This window comes from Giraffa tippelskirchi, chromosome 12, assembly GCF_054371585.1.
Source record: "Giraffa tippelskirchi isolate mGirTip1 chromosome 12, T2T-mGirTip1v1.2.pri, whole genome shotgun sequence".
In the NCBI taxonomy this organism is placed as follows: domain Eukaryota; kingdom Metazoa; phylum Chordata; class Mammalia; order Artiodactyla; family Giraffidae; genus Giraffa; species Giraffa tippelskirchi.
This window is the reverse complement of record NC_137286.1, coordinates 140,647,989-140,659,378: the sequence shown is the minus strand read 5'-3', so window position 1 is coordinate 140,659,378 and position 11,390 is coordinate 140,647,989. Positions and strand designations below refer to the sequence as shown.

The 11,390-nt window shown below is 52.5% G+C and overlaps 1 protein-coding gene across 7 annotated transcripts in view; it reads left to right on the top strand.

Annotated features, from left to right (window-relative positions):
* The first annotated feature begins 1,867 nt into the window (after positions 1-1,867).
* Positions 1,868-11,390, top strand: part of TMTC4 (transmembrane O-mannosyltransferase targeting cadherins 4) — a 55,918-nt gene continuing 46,395 nt past the window's right edge. For 5 of the 7 annotated variants that reach the window (XM_081548999.1, XM_081549000.1, XM_081548995.1 and 2 more), the window contains exons 1-2: positions 1,868-1,933; positions 8,422-8,637. In XM_081548999.1, coding sequence (XP_081405125.1) covers positions 8,476-8,637 — 162 coding nt within the window. In that variant the 5' untranslated portion in view covers positions 1,868-1,933; positions 8,422-8,475. The remainder of the gene's footprint in view (positions 1,934-8,421; positions 8,638-11,390) is intronic. The other 2 variants (XM_081548998.1, XM_081548996.1) reach the window with 1 other exon arrangement.

Genomic DNA, 11,390 nt, shown 5'->3' with positions numbered 1-11,390 from the left:
ATACACGGGTTTGGAGCTCAGAGAAGGAAGGATCTGAACTGAAAATTTAGAAGATATTCACTGAAATGTTGGCAGTGTGTTAAATCATGCAGCGAAAATTGTGGCTTCAGAGCAGAGGGCTGAGATCTTTAAAATACATCACTTGGATGTTATCAAGAAGCAGACCAAGAGCAAGCCAAGGAGACTGGGGGGAAACGGGGCAGATTATCGCTCTTACCAGAGTGTTCTAAGAAAGAATGAACTTTGGTAAGAGATTAGGTCAAATGAAGTAGGACAGTGTACTTTGTATTATCAACTGCAGGTAGCCAAGAGAGTTTCAGTAGAATGCAGAAACCAAGAACTGAGTGCGATCTGGGAGACTAGAGAAGCGTGGGCCACAACCTTTCAAGGAGTTCAGCTATGGAGAGCAGGAGCGAGGCAGAGGGGCAGCTGGGAGGGTATGTGGAGGAGAGGAAAGTTTGGGGTTCATAGAATGCGGATGACTAGGGTCCAGTGAGGAGGGAGATACTGAGCTAAGATAGGACTCTGTGATACTGGGGGAAAAGCAGGATGGAGGGAGGGTTCAGAATCCGTGTTTTTAGTAACAGGAGTAGCTTTGTAGGTTTGAGACTTCCGTAGTGGCTCAGACGGTAAAGAATCCGCCTGCAATCCGGGAGACCTGGGTTTGATCCCTCAGTTGGGAAGATCCTCTGGAGAACGGAATGGGCCACCCACTCCAGTATTCTGGCCTGAAGGACCCCATGGACAGAAGAGCCTGGTGGGCTACAGTCCATGGGATCACAAAGAGCTAGACACGACTGAGCGACTTTCACTTTCCATCCTTGGGTCCAGAAGATTCCCCTGGAGAAGGGAATAGTCACCCACTCCAGTCTTCTGGCCTGCAGAATCCCATGGACAGAGGCTACAGTCCATAGAGTCTCAAAGAGTCGGACACGACTGAACGATTAACACTTTGTAGACTTGGCAGTGGAAAGTGGAGAAAGTTTCTCTTTTTTTTTTTGACACAGGAGGCAGAGGAATCTACTAAGAATGGGGGTTATGAAACGCGCGGAATGTCAATGCGGTTGGAAGCGTAAGTTCAGGACAGAAATGACTTGGATGGAGGAGTCGGCAGGGTTCGTGGGTCAGCAGGAGATGCGAGCCTAGAGCCGTGGAACAGGGTCTGCTAAAAACAAAGGCGGGGGAACAGCAGGGCCTTGGACGGAAGAACGCAGTCTCATCGGGTCTTTCCAGAGACGCAGAAAGTTGAGACACACACTCGAAACAGCTCCTCTCAGGCAGGAGGAAGTCTAGCGTCCGGGTCGCTGCGATCCAGCTCCCTTTCCTGCAGGGACGCGGCAGCACTCCTCCGCTGAGCGCCACCGGCAGCGCGAGAAGCGCCCGACAAACCGGGAACGGGCTCCAGCGCCGCGAGGGGCAGGGGGGAAAGGGGGTACATGCCCGCGGCGGCCCCCGCAGCCCGCTGCCACGCTGGGGCCGTCCCTTTCCGCTGCCGGGCCCCACCCGGGGCTCCACGCCCAAGGCTCCGCTTCCTCCTCTAGCGCCGAGTCCGCCTCTCAGTCCTTGGCGGCTCCCTGCGCCGCGACTCGCGCCCTCTGGCCTGACGTCACCGGCGCGCCCGCCAATGAGCTCGAGAGGGACCGGCGGCGCCAGAGAAAGTGACGGCAGGTGCAGCCAATGGCCGCGAGGAGGGGGCGGGCCGAGGCGGCGGGGGTGTGAGGGGGCGCCCGGGCGCGTGGGGAGCTGCGGGCGGTGCGGGCCAGCGCGCGGCGCGGGCGGCGCGGGGCGGGGGGACGCGGCGGGGGGACGCGGCGGGGGGGCGGGGCGCGGCGCGCGCGGCCCCTCCCCCTGCCCAGCTCGGGGCGGGGGCCCAGAGCCGCCGGACTTCCCGCGTCCGCCGGGGAGATGCGGCCGCCGCTCGGGCTCCTTGCAGGTAACGCGCGGGGCGGCCCCTGCAGGGCCGAGGGCGCCGCGGCTGGGCGAGTGGAGTTGGGCGCCGAGCGGACGCGGGCGGTCCCCACTGCCCGCCGCGCCCCGAGCCCCGGCAGTCCGAGCCGGGTCCGGCGGCGGCGCGGCTGGAGGAGTTGGCTCCGGGACCCGGGCTGCGGCCGGGGCCGGGGTCACGGCGGATGCGGGCCCTGGCGCCGTGCGCCCGGGTGTCAGCGGCACGCGGGACAAAGGGCGCGGCGTGGAGGGGGCGCGCTCACCGCCGCCCCGGCAGCGCGGGCGCCCCGTCGACCCCGGGCGCACGGGCGCCTCTGGCGCGTCCCCCGGAGCGGACACCTGGCCGCGGGCCCCCGCGCCACCCCACCAGCTGGCCGCCGCGCAAGCGATGGCTGGGCGCAGCCGGGCCTCCTGGCCGCCCGCCCAGGGGGAAAGGCGGCGCCCTCGCCGCGCCGCGAGTGCCAGCCGCCCCGCGCTGGCTGCCCGGCCGAGCGGCGTGCCCTGGGCCGGGGCGCCCGGGGCCACCACCGAGCTGCCGCTTCCCTGCGCCGGGCTTGGAGTTTCGGGAAGCCGAGCGGGTGGCGCAACCGCCGCCTCACCTCCTGCGAACTCCGCGGGGCTTCTCGTCTTGTTGATGTTGTGTCTGTAGGCTGTGCGTATTTTCTTCTTTCTTTTTTTAACCTCACACAAAAGAAAGGAGGAGTTAGAGGAACGAGCTAGCCAGAGCCCCGTGAGTCATCCCACGCTGCTCTTTCTCTTGGAGCGCAGATGGATGGGGAGTGTTTCTTGAGAAACTGTTAACAGTGAGGACTCACGGGGTCCCCCCTCCCTGTCCCCTCTCCCCGCAGCCCCGACCGCGCCTGGGGCGCCCCAGAGGGAGGTGGGGTGAAGTGTCACCCACTGACTTCGATGGGAAAATGGCTACAAGCTAGCAAGCTGGAAACTTTCTGGGACAGTGGAACTGGGAATGTCGAACCTCCCGCCGTCATTCTTGCTGTCGGCAGGCATGGCCCTCGCGCGTTACTGAATTAAACCGAGAAGGCGTTCCGAAGAGGAAGCTACTTGGAGTAGCATTGTGTTCTGCGCTGCGTGGGGGGAGGGCGGGAGAGATGAGTCTCCAGTGCCTTGGGGGCCCCAAGAGAGGAGCAGCTAGCTCCGGTCTCCAGGTGCTGGATCAGGAACGGTTGTGTTCTTTATTCTGGTTTCCAAACGCCCTGTCTTATCTCCGGCTGACAGAGGGCAACCGGTGTGTGGATGGATTGTTAGTGATGAGCTGGAAAGGCCAGTCTGAGGCCAGAAGGCCCTTCAGTGCAGCTGGAAGAGTATTTTTTAGTAGGTGTTCTTTGCTAATTTTTCCAGGGATCATGTAGATTGGATCTGTCACCTCCTTACTGCAGTCCAGGCTGCTGTGTCAGGCGTCACCGAGTCCCCAGGGTTCAGAGCTCAGTGACTGTTGTGTGTTAGCTTTTGTGGGATGGTGTGCCCTCTCTGAGGTCTCTTTGATCTTTTCATTGAGGATTGATTGATTGGCTTTAACCCCCTGAAAATAGAAGCTTGGTATAAGGAGTTTGAGATAGTGAAAATAAAGAGGCTTGTGCTTCAGTTCCAAATCTAACTACATACAGGTGCCAGTGAATTCGCAACACAGTGGGGGTAAGCACAGGAATGGGACAGAAATTCGATCAACAGTGTGGTCACTGGTGAAGCTAACTGGAGCCCTGCGTGGGCTGAACCCGAGGCCATCATGTTGCTCCTTTCTTCTCAGTCCATGAGGCAAACTTCCATGGCCCAGGAGCCAGGGCTCGCAGGCAGGACATCGCCTGGGGAAGACGAATGGGGTGATGCCGCCCAGGGACCATCCAGAGAGAGAAACAGAACGTGTGCCTTTTCCTGATTCATGCTGCTGTTTAGTCACGAGTCTGACTCTTTGCGACCCCATGGACTGTAGCCCGCTAGGCTTCTCTGTCCATGGGACTTCCCAGGCAAGAATACTGGATTGCCATTTTCCTTCTCCTGGTACAAAAAGGTGGAAGGGACCTGTCTCCTTCCAGGAGCCACTTCATGCTGGCAGGGCTTCTTGTACCTGAGCTTCCAGCCTGGCTGCGATCCTTGTGGAAAAAAAGTCCATCAACTGATGGAGGAGGAGGATTAATGTGTTCGGCTGTGTGGTTTATGCAGGACATACAGACGCCTGGTCACGAAGCCAGTGCCCTGGGTCTGCCCAAAAGAAGGGTGCCCTTCTCTCAGTTGCATTAGGTTACCTGATGGGCTACTGCTGGCCTTGGTTGGCTAACCCATCCTCAGGAATAAAAGTTGATGGCGACGTGTTGTTCAGTCAGTCGTCTCCAACTCTTTGCGACCCCATGGACTGCAGCATGCCAGGCTTCCCTCTCCTTCACTATCTCCTGGAGTTTGCTCAAACTCATGTCCATTCAGTCAGTGATGCTATCTGACCATCTCATCCTCTGCCACCTGCTTCTCCTCTTGCCCTCGATCTTTCCCAGCATCAGGGTCTTTTCCACTGAGTCAGATGTTTGCATCAGGTGATCAAAATATTGGAGCTGCAGCAACATGATGGCAACATGGGTGATCCCAAGACAGGACGTCAGGGACTGGGCACTGGGAACTAATCTCTGCAGAATAATGAAGTGAAGTGAAAGTCCCTCAGTCGTATCTGACTCTTTGGGACCCTATGGACTATAAAGCCCATGGAATTCTCCAGGCCAGCATACTGGAGTGGATAGCCTTTCCCTTCTCCAGGGGATCTTCCCAACCCAGGGATAGAACCCAGGTCTCTTGCATTGTAGGCTGATTCTTTACCAGCTGAGCCACAAGGAAAGCCCAATAATAATAACAGTAGTGGGAACCAACTGTTTCCATATATGCTCTCGTTTAATCCTTAGCACAACCTCCTGGTACCCTATGGTGCTGATGAGGAATGGATCCTTGGGAAGACCAGGCAGCTTAAGGTCATGTAGGTAGCAAGTCCAAGTCTGTCTGCCCACAGAGCCTGTGCTCTTAATCACTGGGCTTCTTAATCACTGGGCTAGACTAACGTTCTTGACACACTGTAGCAGAATTGCATTTACTGATCCGCAGTATTTTCTGAGCTACCCTACTCTGCCCATTAGCAATCAGGCCTCAAATGGAAAGGAAGTTTGTGAGCGTCCTTGGGGGCAGCAGAGAAGTGGGGATCTCGGACCAGGGAAGGGAAGCAGCAATGAGGAGGGAAGAGCCAGCCAGGATGGGGAGCAGGGCAGAGTCTAGGCTCCCTGATGTCCCTGCCAGAGAAGAAGGGGAGCCCTTCTGAGAAGGGCGCATCCATCCTGTTGACCCCCCAAGAGTCCAGGCCTGGCCCCGATGTTCAGGTCTGTAGTCTGCCTTCTGTCTATCTCAGCAGCCCTTGCCTGAGTACCAAAAGCACTAGTGTGTGTTACAGACAATCTGAGATGAAAAGGCAGGCACAGCAACTAATGTTGTTCAGTCACTAAGTAGTGTCTGACTCTTGGTGATCCCATGGACTGCAGCACGCTAGGCTCCTCTGTCCTTTACCATCTCCTGGAGTTTGCTCAAATTCATGTCCTTTGAGTTGATGATGCCATCCAACCATCTCATCCTCTGCCGCAGCAACTAATTCAGGAGCACAAATTAGTTCCCAATGCAGTACTCTTCCTAGAGGGCCATTTGAACCTCAGAGATCCATTTGTAAAACACTAGCATCATCGACTCAATGGATGTGAGTTTGTGCAAACTTCAGGAGATGGTGAAGAACGGGGGAGCCTGGCATGCTGCAGTCTATGGGGTTACAAAGAGTCAGACACGTCTGAGCAACTGAACAACAAATTCAAATATCTGCGCCTGAAGCAGATAACATGAAGACCAGTTATGGGACCATCTGTCAGCTCACAGCTCCATTTCACACTTAAAATTGATATGAAACTGATATAAACCATTTGCTTTCCTTCATATTCACTTTCTGAACCAAAGAACTCTTTTATTCCCTCCGTATTATGTCAGGGTAGCTCCCTAACTGTTCAGTCTTTTTCACTTGTTTATTTTATCTTTAGTAGCAGGAGTAGTTTCTGGAGCTGAAATGCAGACACAGTGATTTCGACCTGCAACTGCTATGTGTTTGCAACTGTAATTTGGATTTGACAAGAGGTTTATCCTTTCAGTGAAAAAGGCGGGGCGTGGGGGGGGCGGCGGAGTGACACATAGTGGCTGGAATATTCCCCCTGTACTTGCTGAAAGCATGAGTTACAAATGAGTTACCTCAGGTGGAGAAGCTGGAGAGTTGCAAAGCCCTTCCTCTCTGGGGGGTAAACCTGGCCTCTTCCCCGGGCCGGACAGGAACAGTGCTGCCATAGGAGAGGGTCCCGTTGACTGTTGTTGGATCCTCTGCATGTTCACTCAGACAGAGGGCTGCGGAAAAGAGGCCCATGACATCCAGTGGCCCCTTGGGCTGACTTCTCATTGATTCCATCATCTGGGGTATTCCCTGGAAGACCTGGAAACAAATACAGGTTCAAACTCATGTTGACCTTTGAACAACATGGTTTTGAATTGTGTGGGTACATTTATATGCAGATTACTTTCTGTAGTAAAGACCTCAGTACTAAAAAAGAAAAACCAAAATTGTAGGGGGCACAAGTTTGATCCCTGGTCAGGAAACTTAAGATCCCACATGCCACGCAGTGGAGCCAAAAAAAACAAACAAACCAAGACTACATGGTCTGTGGTTAGTTGAGTCTCTGGATGGCAAGGAACTGAAGATAAGAACTTATAATAAGCTCTACATAGATTTTCAACAGTGAGGAGGGTCAGTGCCTCTAACCACCAAGTTGTTCAAGGGTCATCTGTACATCTAAAGTGCCTCCCAGTCAAAGGGCCTGAAATTTTCTTCCATCTCAGTGTGAAGGAGTGGGGCTGCTCCATTAGTAGGGAAGACGAGAGCCTTGCTTGGGACCAGTCAACCAAATGTTCCAGGGGATTCTCAAATGATTCTCAAATGAATGTGCTTTCTCCTTCCTTGAAGAAAGTGCTTGTAATAACAGCTAACCTTCCTTTGACAGTCACTAAACCCAGTGCTTCTAAGCACTTTCAGTGGGTGTCCTTCATGACGACCATGTTAGGTGGGCCTACTTATCATCCCCATTTTAGAGGTGAGGAAACTGAGGCCCAGAGAGGTGAAATAACTTGGCCAAAGTCAGATAGGATTAGACCTAGACAAGATCCTGGTAAAACCACAGAGGGTGCCTGTTGAAGGTGTGGTGGGATAGGGGAGGGGCTGGAGTTTCATAATTGGTGAATTCCAGGTTAGGAAGTTCTTAGGCGACTGCTGAGAAGTTCTTTTGCTTTGCTGAGTGCACAGGACGTGAACTCAAAAGATAGGAAGCACATGCAAGGCCAACGAAGTAAGAAATGGCAAGGCTGGGAGACAACATTTCATTTTAATGTTTTGCCTATTTGAAAGAAAAGTTAAAATAAGTGTCTTTATAACTTGACTCCCTCACCAACATTGGAGGTCATGTCCTCACCTAGAAGAGCCCCCCGCCCCCCACTCTCCTTTAGGACACAGCCTAACAGTGCTGGAACGATGCTGTCCCCAGCATCAGTCTGCAATGGGCCCCCCTTGCTCTCTCTGTTCCATGGGTGGGAACCACGGGCATGTGCCTGCCACCTCACTTCTGTTAAACTCTTCTTTCTCCCAGATTTTCATTGAATGGGCGGGAGTGTCTGTTCTGCAGAGAGACCACAAGCTCTTTCACAATCAGGACCATGCTTCACATGCACACACAAACACACATGATTGCTGTGCCAAGACCCAGCAATGAATATGTATTGATTTTTCTTGATTGCATGAAGCAAGATGGTAATTTTTTTTTAACTTTGTAAATTGGTTCAAGGACTATAAAGATGATCTGTCTTATGAGGCTGATAAACATAGGATTCCCTTAAATCAGTGTTTCTCAGGGATAATCCAACATTAGAAACCCAAGGACTCCTGACGTGGTCAGTTGCATCTGGGCCCAGGAGAAGCTCCCTGTTCCCAAGGTGATGGTTCTGCCCACTTGAGTTTTGAAAGCACACCTTAAAGTTGTTTAGGATCACACTCTATAAACTCACAGCATAAATAAATAATTGACTGTCTAGCTCTTTTTCACTTGAGGTAAACATGCCTACTGTATGTGTGCATGCTAAGTTGCTTTGGTCATGTCCAACTCTTTGCAACCCAATGGACTGCAGCCCGCCAGGCTCCTCTGTCCATGGGATTCTCCAGGCAAGAATACTGGAGTGGGTTACCATGCCTTCCTTCAAGGGATCTTCCTGACCCAGGGATCAAACCTGTGTCTCTTATGTCTCCTGTATTGGCAGGCAGGTTCTTTACCATGAGCACCACCTGGGAAGCCCACCTACTGTGTCAACCCTTTTACCAAGGCCTTGATGAGTATTGATGTCATGTCACTTTTGGCACAGGTTCCTAGCCAGCAGAATGCTGGACCCGGAGGCCAGCGGGGCGCAGCTGTCAGAATGGCTGAGTGGGACGCCAGTCTGGACCACATCATCCCGTCCTCTGTTCTTCCTCCCTTCTGGGCGAAGTTCCTTGTGGGTTTTGCTTCCCTCGTGTGTTTTGCCCGGAGCTACGATGGAGACTTTGTCTTTGACGACTCTGAAGCCATTGTTAACAATAAGGTTCGTATCTTGATGTCTGTCTGGTAAACTGACTTGCCTGCATCTCAGTAATGATCTGCATCGATTATTTTCTATGGCCATGGTCCCCAACCTCTCTGACACCAGGGACTGGTTTCGTGGAAGACAGTTTTTACCTCGGACCGGGGCGGCGGGGGAATGGTTTCAGGATGATTCAAGCGCATTATATTTATTGTGTGTTTTATTTCTATCATTAGTACATCAGCCCCACCTTGGCTTACCATGCATTAGATCCCAGAGGTTGGGGACCGCTGCTCCACTGAACTTTGGCGGAGCCTTTATCTGAGCCCTCATCGTGCTCTAGATTTCCCATCTTTTTTTAGAGAGCATCTCCTTGATTTAGGGCCCCTTTTATCGCTGGCAGCAGGGTCTCCCAGCCTTGCCTAACTTCAGGCTTTGCCCTGGCTGTGTGCCCTGCATGAGGCCCCAGCCCACATACATATCAGAGAGACTGTTTTTCTAACATGACAAGGCCACGGTATTGCAGAGCCTTGCAGGCTATTTCAGGTTTTGTGACAAAATTTCCAGAACTCTAGGCCAGAAGGATGCCCCCATCAGACACACACACACACACACACTCACACACACACCCATGCATCTGCTGCAGTGATGGGCAAGCCTGATCCCCCACTGGTAGGTGTGTCCTTGGCTGCAAGCAGTGAGCCGGCCCCTTCTGTGTCCTTCGCTGGGAGCATCAGGACATCCTGCTGACAGCTGCGGACGACCTGGAGTTTGCTGCCCGAGGAGGCTGCAGTCCCTCCTCGTTTCATATGTGGAGACTCAGATTTGCTGAATTTGCAAAACCCCAGCCAGTTCTGCTCACCAGTGGGTGCAGGGGAAATGATATTCTGTTTCAGTTGCTGACTACAGAGGTAGGGAAGAAGAAATCGGTTTGTGGGAAGGGAAGAAAAGGGTTTCATCAAGCTGAAAGAAAATCCGAACAAGAAACTTGGAGGCAGAGAGAGCCCAGAGGAGAAAGAACGTGGAAAGAGTGTAGTTAGAACCTTTGTGATGGGAAATGGCTATCCTTTCCAGTATTCTTGCCTGGAAAATCCTATGGACAGAAGAGCCTGGCGGGCTACAGTCCATGGGGTCACAAGAGTCGGGCACGACTTAGTGACTAAACCAAACCAACCCCTACTCAGCAGATGTTCTGTGTCTGCCTTAAGGGGTTGAGAGAACCTGAAGGAATTCACTCCTTTCTTTCTCTAGTAGATACAATTATAGCATCTCTTTGTAACATTGTCTTTAATGCTCTGCAAATGTTGAAGTCAAAGATTTTCCCGAATGTGGAAAAAGCCATTTTCCTATTGAAAGTGTTGAGGAAAATTCTCTCTGCAAGGAACGTGTATGATGTGGGGTGGAGGGGAGGGGGAGAGGGGTAAGGAGGTGACTGTTTGGCAGATATTTTATTTGTAACATCCTGTAAATGATTTGCTTCATTTCGACAGCACAGACTTCAGTCCTGGTGTTTATTTTGAATCCAAGTTCTTCACTTGTAATTTGCCTCAAGTTCATCTAGCAGTTTAACACAGATGTTTCTGTTTCAGTCCTCTTTGCAACCAAGTGCTTAGGAGCAAAAGAAGTGTGTTAGCTCTGAGCAACTGTGTCACATGGGTGTCTTAATAGCTATTTTCTAGCGGGATATGTGGCTTAATAGCTGCTTTCCAGCGAGGATATGTGACTGCGCCTTTATTTTTTTGGCTGTGCTGGGTCTTCATTGCTGTGCGGGCTTTTCTGTAGTTGCAGAAAGCAGTGGCTACTCTCTATTTGTGGTGTGCGGGCTTCTCACTGCCGTGGCTTCTCCTGCTGGGAAACACTGGCTCCAGGGCACGTGGACTCAGTCGCTGCTGCACGTGGGCTCAGGAGTTGTGGTGTGCAGGCTTAGTTGCCTGCAGCATGTGGGGTCTTCCCGGACCAGGGATCGAACCTCTGTCTCCTTCATTGGCAGGCAGATTCTTAACCACTGGACCACCAGGCAAGTCTGCCTTTATTACTATTATTTTTTTTAAATTCCATTTGTTGAGAGTTTCTGGGCTCTGCCACTCTTAGAGGATGTATGAAGTGTCAACTCTGGATCCGTGTTGAAGAGCTCTGGTGAGCGAGGCGGGGAGACATGAACCGTGACGCCCGGGACAAGGTTGTGCTTCTCTTTCCTTCTGGGAGCGAAGGCAGATGAAGGTGCTCTGTGACCCCCCCGTACATTGTCTTGGCAGAGTTTTCTGGAGCATCACACTGTGCCCCTTTGTTCACTTGCGAACCCGCTTTTTTCCCCTTCCCTGTCTAATGAAAGGCCCTCCTCTGTGCATTGGCACCGTGCCTGCAGTAATGTGAAACAGGCTGTGGCTGGAGTTTCTTGGTGTTAAAGGCTGTTTTCCAGATGCTTCCTTGTAGTGTTGAGTTGCCTGTGAGATGATGATTTTCTTTGAGACAGTGGAGTCAGCATTTGAGACACAGCGCATCTTTTCTAGAAATCATTAGGAGGAAAAATTGACCTTTCTTCCTGTGGCACGCCCTGCTGTGTGTGGGCTACACCCAATCAAATATTTAGAGCTTTGTTGGTGTTCGTTTTCTGCTCAGAGGGAAAGATCCTTTGCTCCTCCCTTCACAGCTAAGCAGGTAGTTCTGGAACAGTGCAAAAGTACGTGACTTCCAATGGGGTAATGGAGTAAACGGAGTTAGTGGGTGGATCGCACGACCCTCATGAAATAGCGACTTGACTCTTAGAGGTGGGT